Source organism: Vombatus ursinus, unplaced genomic scaffold, assembly GCF_900497805.2.
Source record: "Vombatus ursinus unplaced genomic scaffold, bare-nosed wombat genome assembly UNPS02014830.1, whole genome shotgun sequence".
Lineage (NCBI taxonomy): Eukaryota > Metazoa > Chordata > Mammalia > Diprotodontia > Vombatidae > Vombatus > Vombatus ursinus.
The window spans coordinates 38,692,972-38,717,670 of NW_020954608.1; the positions used below are offsets into that span (position 1 = coordinate 38,692,972).

A 24,699-nucleotide genomic window follows, 5' to 3' on the forward strand; every position below is an offset into this window, starting at 1 on the left:
GATCTATCAGAAAATCCTGATCTTTTAAGAACCCACTAAAATAGGTCAACATACAAAAGTCCTGCCTGCATTTCTGTTTTCTACCGTAGTTTAGCATGACTTTTTTTCATTTTTAAACCTCCAGCTTATATTAAATCTAATTCTTGCTTAGTCTCTGTCATAAGAAGAATTACATTTTAGGCACTGGGCACAGAGATGAGAGGTAGCATGTGAAATTCAGAAAGCAGCTAGTAGGATAGCTGGAATGTCTACCATGTGAAGTAGAATAGCATGATATTAAAATAAAAAAATTATGAAAGAAGAGCTGGTTGAGGAAATTTATAATAGAATCAGGATTATAAGGATTGTTTAAAATAACATTATTTTCAAGCACCCCTACATCATTTGTAAGTATCTGTTGGCATATGAACAATTGATATACAAAGTATAAATGATGCCAGTTCCCCCAAGAAACTTTACTAGGCATACTGTTCTTTGAAAACTGTTTTCATACTTTACAGTAACACAACTACTATTATTTTAAAAATTCAATAATTCAGTTTTCCACGAATTCTGATAGATCATATGTAGTTATTATAAATTAGTGATTTTTTTTACTATATTTGAAAAGATTCATATATTGAAGGCTCTTTGTGCTAGTTCTAAAAGCACTGAATTTCTACTCCATTTTATATACATTTTAACTATATCTTTTATAGAATTTTCTTGTTATTGCAGCTTTCCAGGTATTAATTTCCTTGATTATATATTTCCCTAGAATGTTATTCTTTTTCTCTTTTTTTCTTTCATAATCAACACTACCATCATATTACTACATATAATTCTCATTTAATGAAATCTAAACACAATAATGTAGACAGAGTACAATCTGTGACAATCACAGAGATCCTAGAGCCTTTAGGAGAAAACTGTTTTAATATCAGCATCTTGTTGTAACAGCTTCATTTGCTATTGGGATCATCTCATAGTTGATTTCCCTTGTGTGAAGAGTAGTAAATGTAGGAAATGGGGTTCAGATAAAGGAAGAGGTGGTTAGCCAGTAAGGTTCATCTTTTACATGGTATGATTTCATTTATTCATTCAACAAACATATTAAGCCCTTTTGTTTGAATCTCAAGGAACAGAAACAACTCCACATCTTATAGTTAGTAGCTAATTTTACTGATAATATGCAAATCATTGTGATAACACAAAAAAAGGATGCATATGCTAATCTGTTTTGTTTGTCAGTAAGGTTCTAGCTCTGTAGTAGTTTGAGGAAACCACTCCTGCCCAGTATGACAAGGAGGCTCTGAGTGGCCACAGAGGTTAGCATTAATTTTGTTTTATACTCTGGTAGGCAAAAATATCTGGGGCCCTTTTTATATCCAATATTCTAGGATAAAAAGGAGATCCTAGACATATTTTGAATTCTATATAGGTTATGAGTAAGATCAAGAAAGATATCTATAAGGTTGGTTAAGTTCCTTAGGTCTCTGGGTCTACACTGACACTATATATTATAGTATTATATACACTATATATTTCATATGTTTCTGAAAGGAAGGAACCTTCTTAGGCTAGACTACATCACACCTATTGTCAGACAGTCAACAAGTATTTATGAAGGAGTTGCTGGGAAGAATGCCCCAATGAGAAAAAGATTGGAAGGGATTAGAATTTGTGGGCAACTGAAGAATGAGGTTGAAGCCCAGAGAATGAAAGATGGATGGTCTGGCCCTCCCCCTAAATGGAGGTTATAGGAAGAAAAGTGGGAGAAAGGGCCCACAGGAGTGGAGTTAGGAGGCATATTGCTGTGTGCCTAGCACCGAGCTGGGTGCTAAAGGAGATGTAAAAGTATAGATAAGTTTGTGGAGTTATGGCCCTTATGGAGTTTACTGTCTTGTAGAAGAATAAGAAAATAGAGGCAACTATTATACACATTATTAGATGGTAAATGGATTGTTGTTCAGTTGTGTCTGACTCTTCGTGACCCCATGGACCATAGCATGTTATGCACTTCTATGATTCACCGTCTCCTAAAATCTGTCCAAGCTCATGTTCCTTGTTTCCATGACACTATCTATCCATTTCATCCTCTGCCATCCCCTTCTCCTTTTGCCTTCAGTCTTTCCTAACATCAGGGTCTTTTCCAATGCATGCTGTCTTGGAAAAGAAAATGGATTAGAAAGTTGTAAAACAGATCTTTGTCAGAGAATGAAAGTTGTTAGTGACATGGAACAGAGAAAGCTTCCTGGAGGAGTTGGTTTTTGAAATGGTCTTTAAAGGGTTATATAAGAATTTAATGAGTGGAGAGGGGGAGGAGAGTGAAAGAGGCCATGCCAAGTATAGGGTACAACAGGAGCAAAAGGGATGGGAAAGAGTGGAAGAGTGCATGGTATATTGGGGGAATGAAGAGTCTACCCATTTGTTTGAAGTGTAGTATAGGTGGCAGGGTGTTATATGAGCTAATGCAGGGCCATATTTTTGAGAGCCTTGACTACTAGGCAAAAGAATTTGATTTCTGAGACCACTGGCAACACTTCGTAAAATTATGAAATCAAGTAGGTACCCTCCAGCTTCCCTTATAAATGCCTTTCTCCCCAATTGCAATCTGAGGTCCAGCTTGTATGGTCTTGCTCTCTGATCTCAGTCTGTGTGTGGTGTAAACTGCTGGGTGTAGATTGTAAGCTTCTTGAAGATTAGTGATCAGTTTTCATCTTGAAACAACACTAGGCAAAATGCTTTGCATCTAAATTCATTCCATCATCAGGCATTGCTTGGGAATAGTCAAATTTCACTTCCTAGGAGTGTTTTCATTTTCTTAAGGAAATATTGAAAACCAAAAGCCTTCCAGACCCAAACCTAAAGCCTTCTAGATTCATTCATTAAAAGGAATGAATCAGTATTAGTTATATTTCAGTATGAGAGACTGATGAGGGAGTTATTTGGGGGGGCGATAGGCCTTTTTCATACCCCTCAACTCATAACATACAGGTAACACCTACCATTACTCATAAGGTTTTCTCTCCCAGAAAAAGAGTTTCAACCACTCCTAAATACTTTGTTCTGCCCTCCAGGCCAGCAGGTCAATTCTTCACTTTAGTTCTCAGAGTTGTAGGTGATGGATGCAGAGTACTGAGATTATAGTTGTGTCTTGAGTCTTCTGAGTCTTAACTGCCTGAGGGAAAGTCCATGACCATGAGCTCATGACTGCCTTCAGAGGGTCAGATGATTATAGCTTCTTCTCAGCATTTACATGCTCTAGCTCATTAATTTTGGTTAGCTTGTCTGTCACTTCTGTCTGAAAATTGGGTGATGAACTTCTTTCATAAAAACCAATTTTTGAGGTTGAGGGTGAGCAATTGGGCTACTTATCAAGTTTTTTGAGCAGTTTCTATGACTCCCTCTGAAATTTCTTCATTATTTAAGGAAGATTCTGGCTATGGGAATGAACTACTGAATGATGAAATGAGCTGAACCCAGAGAATCATTTTTACAATAGCAACACTGTGAAAACAAACAACTATGAAAAATCTTAAGAATTGTGATTAGTATGAGCATTCATGATTCCAGAAGACTGGAAAAATTCCAGAAACATGCTATCCATCACAGAGAAAGGTGGCTGGATTATGATGCTGAATGATTTTTATATACGTATACATACATATATGTGTATATATGTGTACATGCATATATGCACACATATTTATATACATATCAATACGTACAGTTTGTGTTCCACTAGGCATGTTTGTTACAAGGAACTGATTTCCCCTTTTTCTTTTTCCAATAGGGTGAGCATTGAAAGGGAAACTAAATTTCTGTTGTTTCAAAAAACAAAATTTATCATTTTAAGTTTACAAAAGAAATGAAATTACAGCGGTATTGTAATGGTATTAACTGGTCTGGCATACCAACAATTTTGATCAGTAGACTTTGATTCTAAATGATCAGATGTGGCCTATTCCACTTTCTCCTATTTGAGGGAAAGAGCACAAAGGATGTAAGTGATTTTGAGAGTGCAGGATAGAAAGAAGAGTTATGGAAGAGAATAGATGACATGAATAGGAGAGAATAGAGGGCCAGGTTAACCCAGGAAGAAGTGGGAAGAGAATGTACAAGTGAATTCTAGGGAAGCCTTCTACTGAGGCTGGTTTTTTTTTTTTTTGTTTGTTTTGTTTTGTTTTTTTTTTTTGCTTCATACTTCGCTCTTCCCTGCTTTTCTACCTTCAATTTCTGTCTTTGATGACAAATATGCTTGGGCCTCTTCTATGCTTAAAAAGAAGAACACAAACAAGTGATAATAATGATGATGATGATAATAATGATAATGGCTAACATTTATATGATACTGTTTACTATGTCTCAGGCACTTTGCTAAGTGCTTTACAATGATTATCTCATTTCTTGCTCACAACAGCCCTAGGAGGGAAATGCTATTATTATCCCTATTTTACAGATGAAGAAAATGAGGCAGAGATGAAGTGACTTGCCCAAAGTCACACAGCTATCAAGTGTCTGAGGTCACATTTGAACTCAGGTCTTCCTGACACCAGGCTTGGTACTCTATCCATTGTATCACCAGGCTGCCCTGCTCCCTTCTCAAGCTGATGTGTTATATTCTTTCTCTTTTTCCTGAAACAAAGCCTAAACTCACTGCTTTTGATTCTTTAACTCCTTGAAAATATAGACTTATACTCCCAGCCTGTACTTCCTGATTACTCACTGACTACTTACTCCACCGTAATCTGTTTTCCATCACCACCACTTCATTGGAACTGTTTTGTTCAAGATTACAAATGACTCCTGAATTAATTATCAAATAGAGCCAGGTGGAACAGTGGATAGAGTGCTGGGCATGGAGTCCGGAAGACCTGAGTTCAAATCTGGCCTCAGACCTTTGTTAGCTGTGTGACCTTGGGCAAGTCACTTAAAAAAAAAAACCAAACTCTGTCTGCCTCAGTTTCCCCAACTGTAAAATGAGGATAATAATAACATCTACCTTACAGGGTTGTTGTAAGGATAAAATTATATTTATATATATAAATATATACATACATACATACATACATAAACATACACACATATATAAAGTCCTTTGCAAACTTTTAAGTGCTATTTAATGTTAGCTATTATTATTGTGTAAATTTAAATAGCTGGGTTATTGCCTCCATCTTTCTTTTCTCCTACATTTTTGCAGGGCTTTACAATATGAGGTAGGAAATGGTATTTGATGAAAATATCTAGAAAAACATGATTCCTTTCTTTCTTTTTCTAAATGTAGCTCCCTCTTACCCATGGACCCTAGAGGATTATCCTAGTTTTGAGGTTCTATTTGCTTCACTTAAAATCATAGCTAATAATGCATTTACTTTTACTAAGCTATTGGGAAAGGACATATTCGTTCAGAGCACACAATATTTAATCAAACAGTATAATAAATTAAGAAACATGAAAAGATTTGCCTCCTACTGAAGACTTACAGGGGTATATTCTCACGTTACCACATCACCAGCGACAAGTGTCCATTCAGAGGAAACATGGATGAATAGGGAAAAGGAATAGATAAGGCACATGTGGGGAATGTCTGTGTGGTGAGTGCACATATATTGTTGGGGCAACTGATAGCTTTAAGTCCAACTCTGTGATAGTGTTATGTTGCTTACTGCAAGGTATTCTACTGCTGGGCATTCTGTCTCTGTTCACCCTCCCGTCATCTGATCTGTTCATTGAATTGCTCTCACCAGCTGTCTGTTGGTTTTTAACTATTCAGCCATCTACCTCTCTGCTCCCCTTTACTGGGAAGTAGCTGCTGGTAAGCTTGCAAAGAAGGGTTAAGCTGTTTTAGTTCACATAGTTCTAGAACACCTATTTAAGCAGTTGGCAAAATCCAGGAGAAGCCTTGAGGCTGTTATAAAACCTGGATTTTTTTTTTTTTTTTGGTATTGCTTCTTTTAAATGGGTACTGTTCATAGTTTCTGGCACCCACCAATCATCTAACTTGGGGTTAGAGAGTTTCTGTTAACACATTTTAGATCCCCAATTTTCAGCACATGTCCTTTGAAAAGACAATTTAAGTGATTATACCCAACAAAACTACCAAAAATGGTATGGGAATGGGTTGGGGAGGTTACCCTAGCCCCTATTAAACTCCCAGTTGCCATACAAATCAACCCTGAGAGCAAGAAAAACTTAGATTAGGGGTTCTTAATATTTTTTGTCTCATAGAATGGTAGAGGCTATGGATCCCTTTATGGTGTCATGTTATTAAGTGCATAAAATGAAGTACAGAGAATTACACTAAGGAAACTAATTACATTGAAATACGTGTGTGTAAACATACAGCACATATACACATATCTATACACATACATATATAAAATGCATCTCAGGTTAAGAACTTTTGATTCAGATGAAGCTAATGCAGCTATTTACCCCCACTTTAAATCTTTTGCTTCAAATTCTTGCCTTTATTATGAAAAACTGCCCTGTCAAGAACAAAATATGAGGTTTTGTTTAGCATTCTTATCATTGGCAAACCTCATTGGTCTCCCTACGTAAATTATCACCAGTTTCCACAATTATGATTGATACTCCTTATGTTTGTCACTTGTAAACACAGTTTCCAAACTCCTTTATTGATAGAAACATGTTGCTTGATTTATTTTCGAATTTCTACTATTTTATATTGTCTTCAATTCTATAAATTTTGACCTTTTAAGTCCAACTATTGGTAGTTAAAACAAGTAGTAGTTAGCCTGGCATAGGATACATAGGAAATAATGGAATAAGTTTTGTATGAGCCTGAATCTAATTTTTAACAGCTGTGCAAAGTGGAGTAATCTCATTTTAAATATCTGTCGGATTTTTCTCTTTTTGCCCTTGCATTTGCCTCTTTAATGTCATCCTCTTCCCCCAAGCTTCCTTCCTACAATTATGTTCCAAGGAACTAATGGATTTAAGTATGTCCTATTTTGGAACTTTAATAGCATTTGATTTATTTTCCCCCCAAACCTCCAATTTTTGCTTCTTACTGGACCAAATGAAGTAGAGCTACTGATCTTCCTCCTTTTAATGTGTATGTCATGATGATGGCCAGTCCTGGGGGATAGGAGCAAACTCTTTTTTTTTTTTTTTTTTTTTTTTTGCTTTTTGGTGAGGCAATTAGGGTTAAGTGACTTGCCCAGGGTCACACAGCTAGTAAGTGTTAAGTGTCTGAGGCTGGATTTGAACTCAGGTCCTCCTGACTCCAAGGCCAGAGCTCTATTTACTGCGCCACCTAGCTGCCCAAACACAATACCTTTTTTTTGTTGTTGTTGTTGTTGAGGCAATCAGGGTTAATTGAGTTGCTCAGGGTCACACAGCTAGTAAGTGTTATGTGTTTGAGGCCAGATTTGAACTCAGGTCCTCCTGACTCCAAGGCCGCAGCTTTATCCACAGTACCACCTAGCTGCCCCTTGGAGCAAACTCTTGAAAACCATCTCTGCCTGCACTTTCATTTTTTGAAAACCTAAGATATTTACCATGTTATATTAAAAAGCTATAGAATGACCAAGATTACCCTGTAATTATATCTAATGGAAGAGAAGTGACCCCAAATGATAGTATATTATTGTGAATGCTTTGCTTTAGTAATGTACCTGGATCAAACCACCTCTCAGGAGCTTATGACTTACTACTGTGGATAATAGTTGGCTCAAAGATAGTGTGTCAGGGCCCAGGAACACTTTTTTTTTTTGGATGATGTGAGAACATTATTTTGCAACAGACACTTTTGTACTCTTATGTGAAATAATTTGTGGATTCCTTGCTTCCTTCCAAGTTAATTGGAGAGTTTACAATGGAGCCTGATAAAAGCAAATAACCCTTATGCCTTATCAACAGAGAGATGGTGACCTTCCTACTTCAAAGAAGAAACGCCAAGCAGGGGAGAAGATTATGTATACTTTGGTCTCTGTACCACATGGAAATGACATTGCATCGCTCTTTGAATTAGATGCTACTACTCTTCAGAGAGCTGATTGCCTAGTGCCAAGGTAAAAAAAAAAAGGGGGGTGAGGGGGAGGAAGGATAAAGAGGTTTCTTTAAAGCCATGCACCATTGAGTAAAGAAACAAAATAAGTTTTATTGAATTAAAATTAGGAAGTAATTATAAGTAAACAAATAGTCTATGAAATATTGATCTTGCCATCATAAACAGATTAATTAACTTTTAAAATGAATTGAAATATACTTAAGATTTGAAGGATAGAAAGAATGCTGCACAATTAATGCTTCATAATGCTCTTACTTAATATTGTTGTGCCCACTCCTTCCCTTCCAGGGTTATCCTTCTCCCATTAAGGGGAAAAGGGGACACTTCTAATGAGAAGCAACAGAATGGTGTTTTGTGGGGCAGAGGCAACTGTTGATTCTAGCTTACCTCCTGTCACTACTCCATCTGATTCCAATTTCATTATTCTAGATGTGAACCTTCTCAGGCTAACAACAAGAGCCTCCCCTCCTGGAAGAGGATGGAGAATTATAGAAAAGAGAAAAAAAAATCTCCTCCCACTCATCTAACTAGCCTGAGCGTAGAATGCAGGCCGAGGCCCTGCCCCAGAGGGCCTTTCCTCCCCTGCCTCAGAGGGCCTTTCCTCCCCTGCCTCATTCTCCTTTCCATGTCCTTCAAAGCCCATCTCTAGCACTGGCCTCATTGCCGAAGAGTTTTCCTCTCTGTTGGAGGAGAAACTTCCCCTTTTTAATGTTCATTTTATGGTGAAGAAAAGAGCATTTTTAGAAGTCTCTAATCTTTAGAAGTCTCTGTTTTTCTCTAACCAGTTGGGGTGCTGACTACAAATCATTCATATTTATTAGTCAAAGCAGATCTCTTAAGGGCAGAGTTATTGTAATAGAAGGGCTTTTTTTTAACCTTAGAGATATATTGATATGAGTTATCATAATTAAGAGTCTCCATTCAACAACACTATGTTAACTTAGTTAATTTTACTACATGTATTGTAAGGTAAAGAGAGCACATGACTCTGCTTGGTATAGGCATTGAGGATAGACAGCCGGCCTTGAAGCTAGGAAAACGAGTTCAAGTCTCTCCTATGATATATACTGGCAATGTAATCCTGGACAAATCACTTTAAAATCTCTTTGTTCTGGGCAATTGTAAGTTTTCAAGTGGCAGAGAAGGTACTATTGGTAGAATTTCCTTACCTGGGAGTTCTCTATACCAATGAAATCACAGGTTCAGTTCTTATTTCAATCCTTATTTTAAGGTAAAGAAACTACTTTTATTTAAAATTATCCTATAAGTAAGATTTTGTTGTTGTTGAATATACTGGATCATCTAAGTCTCAATTAAAATGAGCTACTGAGATTTTCTTAAATACCCAGGGTGTCCCAGAAGTCTCAGTGCAGTTCCAAACCATTGCAGCTTTAAACTGCACCAAGAATTTTGGGACACTCTGTATGTCTACAGTGTAAATTACATGTAATTGCTGTTTAGCTACATTATTTGAGGTATGTGAATGATTTAGAAGTTTTACTGGACATGATGTTTTATATCGTTTTGATTTTAGGAACTCCTATGTTCGGCTGAGACATTTATGCACTAATACATGGGTAACTAGCACCAGTATCCCTATAGACACTGATGAAGAGCGACCTGTGATGCTGAAGGTAAATAATAATGATGTTATTTCTATTTTCAGTCACACAATGGGTAAACTGGATCAAGGGATGGTCAGTTTCTTCATTATAGTCCATCTTCACCATTATTAATGATTACTGAAACTCAAATACAAAATTAAAGCTTGTCCTCTCTTAAAAGGGTTGAAATGATTGAACTTGCTATTCCAAAGATAGGTTCCCAGACTCTTCAGAGTTCCCAGCACTCACCTGAAGGGACCTGAATTCACCCTCTCCCCAAAATGGAGTAGAAGAAGAAAAAAGTTGATATTGAATTAACTTCTTGAAGTTTTAGCTCTCTTTCTGTAAGGGAGAGGAGAATAATAGTAATGATTATAAGTAACAACTACATAGCACTTCACATTTTCTATATCACTCTCACATACATGATCTCATTTAATCTTCATAATAATATTGTTAGGTAGAAGCTTATCAGCCTCATTTTATTGATGAGGAAAACTGAGATTCAGACGGCTTACTACCTTAGAAGTACATCTCCTGGAATCCTATTGAAAATCAGCAGTAGTGTGTGGAGAGGGGACACTGTTCTAAACACTGCACTGGTCGGAGGGCAGGAAGAGTGGCTATGGAAAAAGGGTGCCCCAGCTGTTTAATGTGGGTGACTTGTACTGTGATTATCCGTCGCTGATTTTTATTGTTGAAAAATGAACTTTAATTCAGAGAAAACTGCAGTAACTGAAAGAAACTGACCTTAACAATGACAACACACATTATAGATTGGAACTTGCCAAACAAAGGAAGATAAGGAAGCTTTTGCCATTGTGTCGGTCCCTCTGTCCGAAGTCCGGGATTTAGATTTTGCCAATGATGCAAACAAAGTCTTAGCATCCACGGTTAAAAAAATGGAGAATGGAGCAATAACTCAGAATGAAAGAAGGTCAGTGAGTCTTTTATAAACTGCATCACAACACTCCGTCTCTGGACTCCAGGCATTTTCACTGGCTTCCTCCCATTTCTCCCATCCCTGGAACTCTCTCCTTTCTCATCAATGTCTCCTGGCTTCTGTGGTGTCTTTCATGTTTCAGCTAATGTCTCTGCAAGAAGTCTCTCCTTGTCTTCCTTAATGCTGGTGCCTTTCCTTTGAGATTATCCTCAATTTTTCCTGTATATCTCTTGTTTGTATATAGCTGTTTGCATGTTGTCTCGCCATTAGATGGGGGGCTCCTTGAGAGCAGGGATATTTTTTTGCCTTTCTTTATATCCTCAGCACTTAGCACAATGCCTGGTGCATAGTAGGCCCTTAATAAATCTTGACTTGCCATCTAAGTAACTGAGGGTCAATTGTCAACTCTTACACAAACTTCAGTATGTGAAATGATTAAGAGAGAATTAAGATTAGGCTCAGTGTCACTGCATCTCTGTCTCTGTGTGAAAAGAAAAAACAACACATGATTCTTTGAATGCTTTCAATAAATTAAAATGAAACATCATATAGGATACTTTTCATATTTTGTACTAAATTGAGGAACAGTTGCCTTTTTTGTTTCTCTTTGGTTTGTTGCGTTAAATACTTAGTTTATCACCAGGAAAATGGGAAGATTAAAAAAAGCTTGTTTTTAGAACTGGGATCCACCTCACAGAGGACCACTAAAAAGAAAAGGTTTTGAATAATTTGATTCTTCAAATTAGCCCATACACAAATCTCAGCTCTGTGCCCAACACTGAGGCAAAAAGCCTGTTTGATAGATCTCCCAGCCTTATTTTCCTGTCACAGAATCAGGATCATTGTACCTTGAACTGAGAATTACACACACATGGATATGTGCATTTATGTATAAATAAATACATACACCCATGTATATATTATGTTGTTGCATGGAAAACAGAACTTCAAAAATAATTACCAAATATATTCACATATATATGTATATGCATTATATATTTATAAAATACACATGTATACATATATTACATTAAAAAATAAAACTATAAAATAAATCTTTGAAAGTGCCATTTACTGTTCTACAAATGAAAGTGTTTCAAATTTTGCAGATCAAGAAACTTATCTTCTTTCTTAGGCCTCCTCTTCCCCGTTTTTGATTCAGACTTGTGGGAACTCCTTGTGTGGGAACTTTTTCCAGCAGTGCTTACCACCAACTTTGATTGTGGGAGGCCTGAGCAGTGAAGTGATTTGTTCACGGTCTTTGGTCTAGTTCTAGTCAGAGTCAGTCTTTGAACCAGGATCTTTCGGGTACCATGACCATTCCTCTATTGTGGCACATTAACTTTCCTTACTATGATAAAGTATCTTCTTTGGTTCAGAGGGCATGAGTTCAAATCTAGCCTCTGAGATTTGCTACCATGTGGCCTTGGACAAGTCACTCAAGTTCCCTGGGTCTGCTTTTCCCTCTCTGAGAAATGAGATTAGTTTCAAGGACCTCTGAGGTTCCTTTCAGTTCTAGGTTTCTCACCCTGTGATCCCTTTACACAGGTTTTATCTGCAGAATTTAAGGAAACCTGAAGTTTAATGAAAGACTGAAAAAGTTTGTAATGTATTCGTCTGTATGCAGTGCAGTGGTTCAAGCCCTATGGCAGTTTTGGTTCCTGGGTAATTTTAGTCAGCAGGAGATGGAATGGTTCAAGGGAAGGACTGTTGGTTCTGGAATCAAAGGATCTAGGTCCAAAAACCATCTTTTGCACTTTCTAGCTATGTGACTGGTATTTCATGATGAATCATGGAAGTAGTTCTTTTAACATAAATATATTATTTCAATTATAATTTGTAAACTAAAATCACTAACATAGATTTTTATAAAATCTTTTTGTTGTTTTAGTGGTGACCTTCAGCCTGACAAAATCTTTTCTGATGAATGCATGATTAAACAAAAAAAATTGTTAAACACCATGTTTTGTGCAAGGCAACTAGGTGGCTCAGTGGATAGAGCACTGGGCCTGGAATCAGGTAGATCTGAGTTCAAATCCGGCCTCAGATACTGACTGACTGTATGACCCTGGGCAAGTCACTTAATCTCTGTTTGCCTTAATCCAGAAGGAAATGGCAAACTACTCCAATATCTTTGCCAAGAAAATCCCATATGGGGTCATAAGGAGTCAGACATGACTAAACAACAATGTTTTGTGCATTGTGCTAAGTTCTAGGGATTTAAATGTAAAAGTGAGTAAGTCCCTGATTTTAAGGCACTTATACTCTAGTGGGAGATTCCATATATAGGGGAATAGTTGCCAGGGAAAGTTGTTTTGGTCCAGGGAGTCCAAGGATTGGTGATCCACAGGGCTCTTTCCATATGCAGTGGTAGTGTTGATTTAATTGTTGTGCCTAGAGATATGTGGGCAAGGTAGATAGCAATTGGATAAGATAGATGGCTGAGTGATATGGGAAGCATGGCATGGATGGAAGCTTGCTAAATGTAGTAGATTAAGTGAGTTTGTACTCACTATTGATAATGCCAGTGGCATGTCCTTTAGGGAAACTTATCCTATAAACTCTATAATGAACTAGGTCATTGGCTTCTTCAGTTATTCATTTTTGAGCACTTCTTTGTGAGTCAGCTATTGAATCCTACTTCTTTTTCATTATCTATTTTTCATAATCTTTTTGTTCAACCATTTAAAAAAAATCCATTTGGCTATAAGATCTTTGAATTTTTTTTCATGTTCTCTTCTTAGAAATGAATGTGAACTTGTATTTCTCTCTATAGAGTTTCTTCTTCCTCATTGTAGCTACTCACGCTCATACTTTATACTCGTGTCTGATTTTTTTAGAGCGTATATACAGATGATTCTACAGATGAAAATATCTCCTTATACTTAAGACCTTCTTAGGAACCATAGAGAACTTCTAGTATTCCTATCTACCATGTTTGGAAACGATGACCTTATATTCTGCCTGTGTTATTATTTGCAGGATGACATATGCCATTTCTTTGAAGGCATTTTTTTAATATTTCCATTGTTCACGGTTGTAGATATTTGGCTATGTGATTACTGGGTCTTGAGGCTTTGGGTTTAGTTTTGCGGTCACTCACTTGTCATAACATTTCTCTGTAAAGAAATCTCAGTAGCAATACCTTTATGAAATTTTTAAAAAATTTTTTGGAGATAATTGAGGTTAAGTGACTTGCCCAGGTTTACACAACTAGTAAGTGTCAGAGGTCAAATTTGAACTCAGGTCCTCCTGACTCAAAGAGTCAGTGCTCTACTATACCATCTAGCTGCCCCAACACCCTTAGGAGTCAGTAGGGTCCAGTGGAAAGAATATTGACTCTAGAGTCAGAGAACCTGGGTTTATATCCCACTTTTGACACTTGTGTGACCTTGGATAAGTCATAACTTTCCTAAATCTCTGTTTCTCTAATCCATATAAAATAATAGGCTTCTAAGTTCCCTTCTAGCTCTAAGTTTCTGGTCCTATGGTTCGTGATCTGTGACCTATAACGTATAGATTCATAGTCCTTAAGAAGGCGGAGTGGTATAGCGGAAAGAACTCAGAGGAACTAGGTTCACATCCCACCTTGGACACTCACTACCTTGGTGACTGTGAGACATCTCAACCTTTCTGGGAGGCAGGTTCCTCATCTGCAAAATGAGGGCTTTGGCCTAGATGGCCTCGGAGGTCCCTTCTACCTCTTGAACTTTGGTCCCGTGGAGATTTTTTCCTTTTCGTGAGAAGTTATCTTTTAAGTAAGCCACATTCCCTTCTACTTTTACTTAAGCACCTTGAAATTGAGCACGTTCATCACAAGCCTTCCCATAAAGCCTTTGAATCATCACATCCCTATGCATTATTTTAGACTTACAAGCCGTTCAGAGGTATTGATCGGTTGTCTACAGTAAGTGTCTCTGTGGAAGTCGGCTGTCATTTCCCTATTCTGTAGGCTGAAGAACCTGAGCTGTGGAGAGTGTGAAGAGACAATGCAGTGTGTGAAGAGTCAGGGGCAGAACTGGGATTGAATCTCAGAGTTTCTGGAAAACAACCATGCTCCCCTCAGCAAAGTTGTGCTGCTTCACTATGTAGACGTCACCCAAAGCATCATGCTGGTGGTGTTAGTTAGTTTGGCAACTCAGCTGGTGTAACAGGCTTGTGGGAATTTCTGTGTTTTAATTATGTGTGTGTGTGTTGTTGCTATTTTTGTCTGGGGAAGAGTAACTGTGAATCCTTCATCGTTGCTGTTTCTTTCTAATTGCCCCTATATGAGATTCCACTTTTGCAGAGTCAAGAATTCCCATTTTTGTATACTCTCTTACCTTTGGTTTACATTGACTTGGTTTCTATGGTATGAGGCGTTTCTTTGTAAAATGATTTCTCTGTACCATACAATAACATTTCTCTTTTTTTTTCTATAGATTTGTGACAAAGTTATTGGAGGACCTCATTTTCTTTGTTGCTGATGTACCTAACAATGGACAAGATGTTCTGGATGTGGTAGTCACCAGGCCAAATAGGGAAAGGCAAAAATTAATGAGGGAGCAGAACATATTGGCACAAGTGAGTTGTTTTATATGCAATATTTTATCTGTGTGACTAAGCATCAAGGTCAGATCTCCGTCATGCTGACTGGCCCAATTTCTAGGTAGGTTACTAGACAATTTCCAGGTGCATGAGGACATTTCTGTATTCCTAACTCTTTCACCTCATTTCTTCAATTCATACGTGAATCTAAATAAAAATGTATGCCCCGAAAAACTAACATTTTATTCATTCTTTCCTCACCTAATAGTTGTTTGCTGATGAAATATGTTCCTTTGTCATGGTCCGTGTATATGAACCTAAGGAAGGCATATAAAAGTGATGATAGTTCCTAGTTCATGCAATTTTGCATAATTTGGAAAAAGAAGAAAGTTTATATATTATATATTGTTATCAAGTAGAACTCTTTTCTAGTAGACTCTTATAGATGTAAGGTTTGTTTTAGTGAATACGATTAAAAATTGGAAGTGTGATTGCAAAATCAGTTGCGAGAAGAGTCATTTTTGCCATTAGCACTCTTATTATTTTAATAAAGCTGATTGTGAGGATTCATGTGGCCTTTTCACATTTAACACATTTGTTCTTGTTCAATCTTTTCAGTCGTGTCCGACTCTTTGCTGCGTTTTTTTTTTTTTTGCAAAAACAGTGAAGTAGTTTGCCATTTCTTCCTCCAGCTCATTTTACAGATGAGGAGACTGAGGCAAACAGGGTTGAATGACTTGCCCACAGCTAGTAAGTGAGGCCAGATATGAAGGTCTTTCTGACTCTAGGCCCAACATTCTACACCCTGTGCCGCCTAAACTGCCCGTTCACATGTTTAACACACCTTATTTCAATATCATAGGTATAATAAATTCAACAGCCTTTAATGTATAGTGCTCATGTATTATGCATGTGTTTATTCTGCTATCTCTTAAGCTACAATATAAAATTCTCCTTTCAAAGTCCTTTCTCATTGGTGGAGCATGTATTGCTCATGCCAATGCATCGTCCTGAAAGAGCTGAGACATATCTTTCAGAGTCCCCAAGTTCTTTACCTGCTGAGAATCTGGCTAGGTCGGTGTTGCTAGAAGCACATCACTGTATTGAATTATAATTGTTAACTCCTTATATTTTGAAAGCTCTAGCCAGTGATTTTACTTAGTCCTCACGAACTCTTTCATATTGAAAAGAGCAGTTAGAGTCATAAGTCAAAGGACAATTTTCATGTGACAATGTGTGGAAACTATCATTCTTAGTACATGTCTATGAAATAGGGATTGTTTTCAGCCATGCTATCTTTGTATATGACAAATAAATAAACTCTCCCATAAACATGTGTGCGTATTTGCAGGTGCCATATTAAATATAGGATTTCTTTTATATTACATCATAGTTGGAGTAGAGAAAAATTTACAAATAATGGTTTTTAAATAGCTTGTGAAATGAAAAATATATTCTTAGTTGTGTATATCTTAGTTGTACTGTATTACAGTATCACAGGATCACATACATTTTCTGTGTGCATGTTTTGTAAAAGGCCATTTTCTCACATGTTCACTTGGAACAAAATACACATAAGGCATCTATTAAAATAATAATTTTTGTTATTTGACACCTGAAAGTTTTGTAATAGCAGTGGAATTGCAATGCTTAGCAATATTTAGGTCCTTTATTGAAATGAACTCAACCTATGCCATAAGAAAGTTCATCTGATGAAATTTAGTGTGGTAACAGCTAGCGGGCTAAAAAATGTTTAACAGTTTTTTTCTAAACTGCTAATTTTTATTACTGATAGGTGTTCGGGATTCTTAAAGCTCCCTTTAAGGACAAAGGGGGAGAAGGATCAATGCTGAGACTTGAAGATCTAGGGGACCAGAGATATGCACCCTACAAGTACATGCTGAGGCTCTGCTATCGAGTTCTTAGACATTCTCAGCAGGACTATCGGAAAAATCAGGTTGGACTTCTAGATAACTTCTCCATGAATTTTTACTTTTTAAATGAAATCTAAAATGACTTTTGGTACTATTATATGACGTATAAATTAATCCAAAGTAGGAATTTAACATTTGAATTTAAATATTTCAAACAGTTCGAAATATCTCAGAAGTGTTCTTAGGATTTGAAGTCAAAGGACATAGGTTCAAATCCTACCTAACTATTTAATACCCTTGTGACTTCAGCAAGTCAAGTAAACTCTCTGGGTTTCATCTGTAAAACAAACAAACAAACAAACAAACAAAAAACAAGAAGAGGTCAGCTAAGTGACATCTAATAGCTCTGCTAGCTCTAAATTCTGTGACCTAAATAGTTATACTACCATATTAAATATACCAAAAATTGATTTCTCACTTTGAACTAGTATTTACTAGGTTTTTCCTTACCCTTTTTTTTTTTTGGTTAGGCAATTGGAGTTAAGTGACTTGCCCAGAGTCACACAGCTAGTAAGTCATGTGTTTGAGGTCAGATTTGAACTCAGGTCTTCCTGAATCCAGGGCTGGTACTTTATCCACTGCACCACCTAGCTGCCCCTTTCCTTACCTTTTTGTCTGGATACTTTAAGACTGTTTCTTGTGCAAAAATTCCAGATTGCTAAACATATAAATAAGGGGTGACTTTGCACACTACACCAAAGATTCTTTCCTTTACAGAAAAATTCACTACATATTCCCTTTAAAGTATGGGTTCTCTTAGTGTAGTTAAAACGGTGATTGATTTATAAAAAATCAATTTGCATGTAACTTTTCAGGAATGCATCTAGTAAGTAAACCATAGTCATATTTATTGTGCTTAGCATCATATGTCACCTCTATTGACTTCCATATTCCAACACATATTACCTAAAATTTTCTTAAATTTAAAGCTTCAGATTATGAAACATGAAGGAAAGTAATTTCCTACTTTATAAATCCTGTTAATTACAAATCTTATGCATTAAATTTACTTATAAGAAACAATGCTTGTGCATTTTTTTCAGAGCAGGACAGTGAAAATTCTGTGTATTGGGATGTCTTTTCCAAGACAATAATATCTCAGTTATTAGTAGAACTTGAGAAATAAGAATTGGTGGATTTGGGCACAGTTTGCTCAAACTTGGAGCCAGAGAGGAGTTAAATGGGAGTATATGTGTGAAGAAGTAACAAAGATTATGACCAAAGAACATCTGATTAAGAGCTAAACAGTAATATTATTTTATTCAATATAACTTTTAAAAACTTGAAGATATTATGAAGAAAACTTGAAGCTGCTCCCTTCCTAATTGTGACTTTTATAGAAACACCTACTGAAAACAAAACAAAACCACAAAACATCCAAATCCATCTGAGATCTTGTGTATAATATCTCACAGTTTATACACACATACCTAAAGATTAGGAACAAAGACCTGTATATTCATTAACCATTTTCACTCCCCTAGTTATACAAAATAATTGAACAATCAAATTATGCAAAATAATTGATTCATAAATCATAGCAATACTATCACATTAGGGGGAAGCTAAAAAGACTAATCTTTGTGTCTCATATGATAAATAATAAAATAAGTAACAAATAATAGTAAATTGAGCCAGCAGTTGGATTCAGGTCAGTCAATTCTTGAAGTGCTTCATCATATAAAATATTTAATTATAATTAGATTGTGTTTTTCCCTGACAAGCATTTAGTAATAATAAGATATTTAAACATTATATTTCATGAGATTTTCCTTTATAATTTCGTTTCAGCTCTATATCAATTTTTTTTGCTTTCTCTATTAAGCTACTTAGTTTTTCAATGCTGCTCTCTTTAAATATATTTTAAGATGATTTTTATTCAATTTGGACCAATTAACCTATCATAATTAGAAATTATATCTTGGCTCCATTTTTTACCACTTAACTTTGGGTTCTAGCACAGTACTTTGCTCTTAGAAGGTATTTAATAAATTTTTTTTTTTGTTGAATTGAATTGCATTAAAAATTATCCTGGGCCCTTTCTTTTTTTGGCAGGAATATATTGCTAAGAACTTCTGTGTCATGCAATCCCAGATTGGCTATGATATTTTGGCAGAGGACACCATCACAGCTTTGTTGCACAACAACAGAAAACTACTAGAAAAACATATCACAGCAAAAGAAATTGAAACATTTGTTAATTTACTCCGGAGGAACCGTGAGCCAAGGTTTGAAGTGGTCCACTTTATGTGTTATTTTCTTACAGAGGCTGGCTTTTGGTTTTATTTTTAGAACTTATGTTATTTAGAAATTTTGAAAACGGCCCTTTGTTTCCATAGAAAACATGGTTTCATTCCAAGAATTCTGCAGGTTTCTAAGAGCAATATAGCTTCCTGTTCACCTATTAGCTGACAGTCCATGTATATGGTCCATCCCAGGTAGATGTGCTGATTGATAAGTTCTACAGGCTTTCCATTCAGATGCATGACTTAATCTGGGCCACAGACATCATTCATCCACTTGACGTTGGGTCAAACTCTTCTGAGTGTTTGCAGACCCTTGTAGGAGGCTCTGAAATATTTCAGAGCTTGATGCAACCAGTGCAATGCCATCCTAAGGCAGGAGTATCTTGGGGAACTTCACTATCAACAGAGAAATCCTCTTCAGATTGGCTTCTGCACTAGATGTCCCTTCATTATAATGGAGAAGAGTTTGGGAGAGGACACTATCTTGCTTTTGTATTTGTGTCCTCATTACTTAGCGCAGTTCTTGGCACATATGGAGTGCTAAATAAGTGTTTTTTTTATTCATTCATATTTATGATTTCATAATTGGGTAAAAGATGTAATGAATACAGGAACCCATTGTGCTGGTTGTTTGTTCAGTATGATAAAAAAGAATCTGATACCACAGAGCAAAATGCCACCTCCAGGGATCTTTTCTAACAAAGTGTTTGCCAATCAAGATTCCTTGAAAGATACAACAGAAATAATCTCATTCAGTGATCAGAAGGCCATTAACATAGCTGAGGCATAAAACAGGATGCTTTCTTTCCTTCCTTCCTTGACCTGTCCAGGGTCAAACAGCTAGTAAGTGTGTGAGGTCAGATTTGAACTCAGGTCTCCTGACTCCAGGGCTGGTGCTCTAGCCACTGCGTCACCTAGCTGCCACTGTCTCTATTTCTTTCAAAAAATTTTCATTGATGTTGGGATGTGAATGGGAGCGGTGTCAGAGAGAAGTGGGTAATGGTCCAAAGGGGAGTGAGAAGGGGAGGAGTCAAGGATGATGACACCAAGTGTCTGGGAGGATAATAACGCCCTCAACAATAATAGCAGGGCAGTTTGAAAGAGTGAAATGGTTTGGGGGGAAAGACAATGAGTTCAGTCTTGGATAGATTTTAAGACGTCTTCAGTCTATCCAAGTAGAGATATCAGAGAGGCAGCTGGAGGGGCAGCTAGGTGGCACAGTGGATAGAGCACCGGCCTTGGAGTCAGGAGGACCAGAGTTCAAATCTGGTCTCAGACACATTACACTCAATAGCTGTGTGACCTTGGGTAAGTTGCTTAACCCTCGACTGACTCACCAAAAAGGAAAAACAAACAAACAAACAAAGAGGCAGTTGGAGATATGAGCCTGGAAGTCAGGCAAGAGGTTAGGGCTGGATGAAGAGATGTAAGAATCATCTTCCTATTTGAATACCTGGGAGCTTATTACAGAAGGAAATGGGAAGAGGGAATAGGAGAGAGCCTTGCGGGGGCAGGGAGGACACCCACAGTTAGTGGGTGTGACCTAGATTAAGGTCTAGCAAAGGAGACGGAGAAGTAGTGATCAGACAGGAGCAGAACCAGGACAGAGCAGAGTCACAGAAACCTAGAGAGAAAAGACAATCAAGGACAGGGTGATTTACCATGTCAAAGGCTATAGAGAGGTATGCTTTTAGATTTGATATGAAGAGACCACCAGAGAGAGCCGGTTTAGCTGAATGATGTAGGGAAGCAGCCAGTAGACTGGGAGAGACTGAAAGTTGGTGAGAGAGTGGGAATGATAAAACTGGCAATCTAAGGGAAAAGATAGCATGAGATATGATCAGTTGTTCATGGAGATGTGTTTGCATTGGCAAAGAGAAAGTTTGCCTCTTCCTGGAAGATAGGGTTGAAGGAGGAGGTAGCAGCAGGACGCAACTGAGTGATATGAGTTGAATAGGAGGAGATAAGAGTGAGCTTTTGCCACATAGCCCCAATTTTTTTTTTCCTGTGAAGTATGAGTTAAGACTGTCAGTTGACAGGGTGGAGGGAAGAAGAAGATGGTAGGTTTGAGAAGAGAAGAAAAGTTTTGGAAAAGCAGCTGTGGTCAGTAAGATAGTGATAGTGGAGGTATAAAAGAATTGCCTTGCCATAGCGAAAGCCTGGTTGATTTGTGTAACATGAATTTGTGGTGGACCCTATCAGCATAGTTCGTGATTTTTTTTTCAGGGATCTTTTAGCAATATATAAACAAGCATAGAAGCAATGTGTGTTTGAAGTAATTCAAGGTTGGGGCTTGGCAGGCCATAATCAGCAATTGGATAAGGGAGCAAGGGATTCAAGAGAAGAGGACTCAAGCAGAGACTCAAGAGATGAGTTAAGTGGATTCCCCAAGGGGTCAAGATGAACACGGAGAGTGCAGTTAGTGCAGGAGTGATGGCCTAGGAAAGAATTGAGGGGTGGAGGAGGGATTAAAGTCACAGTGATGATGACAAACAGGTTAGGAGTTGAAAAACAGGAGAGGTAGGATAACAACAGATTTTAATCAGATAAAAGAATTTCAAAGTTCTTAAACATGGAAGTATAACACTTGTTTGTGGCAAGATCAAAAGTAGGACCATTTCTGTGTAGCTGAGGTTAGTTGGAGGAGTAGGTTATGTGAAATGAGTAAAATAAACAACTGTGAGAATAGGATGACTCAGGGAGTATCAGTATGTATGTTGTGTGAGGGCAGGAGTTGGGGAGGAGAAAAAGACTGAAGTAGGCAATGGATTTATTAAGCAAGGAAGGAGAGTGTCCTAGAAGTCCATAGATAAGTTACTAGAATCTTGATTGGGTAATAAATGTAGATTGAATGAACCTCAAAGGAAGACAGATTTCTTAGTGATGGATGTAGAGGGAGAGCCTTGATGAGGCAATGGGGAGCAAGTATTCCTATTCCTCCACCTTGACCAGTGCATCTGGGGGTAAGAATGAAAGTTCAGTTAGTCCAATGGTGGAAAGGGTGGTCATCATTATGCTGCATCATTATGAGGGAGTCAGGACTCAATGAGTGCAAGAGGAAAGAGTAAGAAAGGAAAAGGTTTAAGATGAAAGCAAGTTTGTTACTTATGGAACAAGAATTCCAGAGTGCAGTGGAAAGGGTGGGTAGCTTTAGAGTGGGACATTGTTGGGGGTGGTGTTGAAGGGAATGGAATGAAGGAACAGTCAGTGGGGAGAAAGAAAAAAAAAGGCTTGGACAATGATAACAGAAGGTTCAGAATCCCTGGACTGGGAAAAGCATATTGGGATAGGAGTATGTTAAACATTGAGTAATGAGTTTACGTAGGTTATGATCTTTCTTAGAGGTCTAGTCTTCTTGTTGGGGTTGTCCCAGGGCACCAGGCAATGATAATGTAGCTTGATTAGGTGTGGAAGGGAGGCAACCAATGTAGAGTTTTATGAAGCTAGAGAGACTGCTGGGAATAAGGTGGCATTTCCCAGCTGGTACAGGAGGCTAGATGTTCCCCTCCTTTTCAGGCAGGAGTAGGTGAGGAATTGTAGGATACAGGCTAGGGTGCCAGGAGATGGATGGAAGCAAGAGATGAAGAAAGAGTCAATTCGTGGTTCTAGAAAGTGCCAAGCCTAGTGATTTAGATCCTTCCTAACATGGTCAGGGCAGGTCTTAGTGAGAAGGTAGAGTGACCATAGGCAGCAGGGTGAAAAATAGCCAGGGTGAAGGTGGGTCTACATGGCTCCAGTGAGTGCTGAGTCGAGTGGCTTAGCCGTTCCCAGGCATGTTTTCTGGAGGTCTATTTTGAGGGTAGGGTGGCTGTAAAGTGGGAGGGTGGCATAATATAGTTCATTGATGGTATTATTTGGGGAAGACTGCTTGTTCCCTGCTAATACCCTTTGAGGATATCAGCAATTTATATCTATCTATCCATCTGACTTGCATAAAGGTTTTCTGCAGGTGAGAAAGTAGGTATATTGGTCAGTAATCATTGATGTTTTCTTGATTGATTTCTTTTTGGGTGTTAATTAGGTCTATGATCTTGTCTAACCTTTAATATCTTGTCTTCTTTAAGATGGCTTGTATATCAATCCCTTAACACTCTCTAAATGGTGATCCAGCATAGATCTCCACAAACATTTGATCCAGTCTGGCAGCTTTTCCTGTGTTTGTTCAAATATGACCATTTTAACCTTACCTATAAGCACATCTGGAACTGTGAATTTAGGGTCCAAATACTGTGGTCCTATTGTACTTAATAATGAAATGTTTGTTATCCAATCTTCATAGATCTTTTGTTTTCATCTCTTCATTTTGTCTTTACTCTGATATGATCTTACATGGTTAGCTCTCCTGTCAAGCTGTTTTTAATCTGGTTTTACTCTTCACTGCTCATAATTATCCTAGTGCCTGCCTTCGGAGATTACCTTCCACTTACATTGAATATATATCTTGTATCGAGACAGTTCTTTTTCATTGTGTCTCTTGCATTGGAATATGAGTTCCTTGAGGGCAGGGACCATGTTTTTACCTTTCTTTTTATCCCCAGTTCTTAGTACCTATAGTAGGTACAACAAGCAAATGCCTGTTGACAAGTTTATATTTTTAATCAGTCTTGCTTGCCTTTTTCTTCCATCTCTCTTTGCTTCACAAGTAAGTTGATTATGTTAGCTGACTAGAGTACTTTCTGATCTCTTTTGGCCTTCTGATTGTGGCAAATGAGTATTTAAGCAATTTTGATGTCCATTTACCATTTATTACACCTAATTGCTTGTTTAAATTGAGTTGTTTTAGTTATATGCCATATTTTTTTCTCATTATTACTCTTTCCTCTTGGTTTACATTAATTCTAATGCTTTTACCCTGATAAACCGGTAATATGACTAAACACAGACAGCTAATTTAGGATAACTCCCACATCAGTAACAAGTCTTTTAGAATATAATCTATTCCACTTTTCTATAATGTTATTTGGTGCTTACCACATTCACTACCGATTCTTTTCTTGAAGTATATGTTCATGATATAAAGTCTTGGCTTCTCTCATTCCTTTTTACCTAAACCATGTTTCCCTAAACATTTCTTGCCATCCTTACCCTTCTCCACTTTTAGGTTGAAGTTACCAAATAGTAGACTATATATCAATTCAATTTGGAGGCTCTTATTGGGTTCTTTGTCAATTTTCTCTATTTCTTTATATTTAGCAACCAATATTGGCACATAAATGGCAATTATTTTCATGAGAGGCTTTCTGCGAATTCTTATCTACAGTATTGCATTTTGAGATGACCGCACATCCCATGAAATACTGATTCTTGTTGCCTTTGGTTGTATGATTAAAAATTACTGTGCCAACTTATTTCTTTGCCTTTCCAAGGGATACCCATTACCCTTCATTTCATTTAGCTGAAATTCCCTTCTGGTTTCATTTGTAGAGAG

General features: G+C 37.4%; 1 protein-coding gene across 1 annotated transcript in view; it reads left to right on the plus strand.

Moving 5' to 3' along the window:
- ITPR2 (inositol 1,4,5-trisphosphate receptor type 2) overlaps positions 1-24,699 on the plus strand; it is a 507,541-nt gene that overhangs the window by 171,454 nt on the left and 311,388 nt on the right. Inside the window, exons 11-16 of the mRNA XM_027838537.1 lie at positions 7,867-8,018; positions 9,552-9,651; positions 10,398-10,558; positions 14,986-15,127; positions 16,887-17,048; positions 19,081-19,253. Coding sequence (XP_027694338.1) covers positions 7,867-8,018; positions 9,552-9,651; positions 10,398-10,558; positions 14,986-15,127; positions 16,887-17,048; positions 19,081-19,253 — 890 coding nt within the window. The remainder of the gene's footprint in view (positions 1-7,866; positions 8,019-9,551; positions 9,652-10,397; positions 10,559-14,985; positions 15,128-16,886; positions 17,049-19,080; positions 19,254-24,699) is intronic.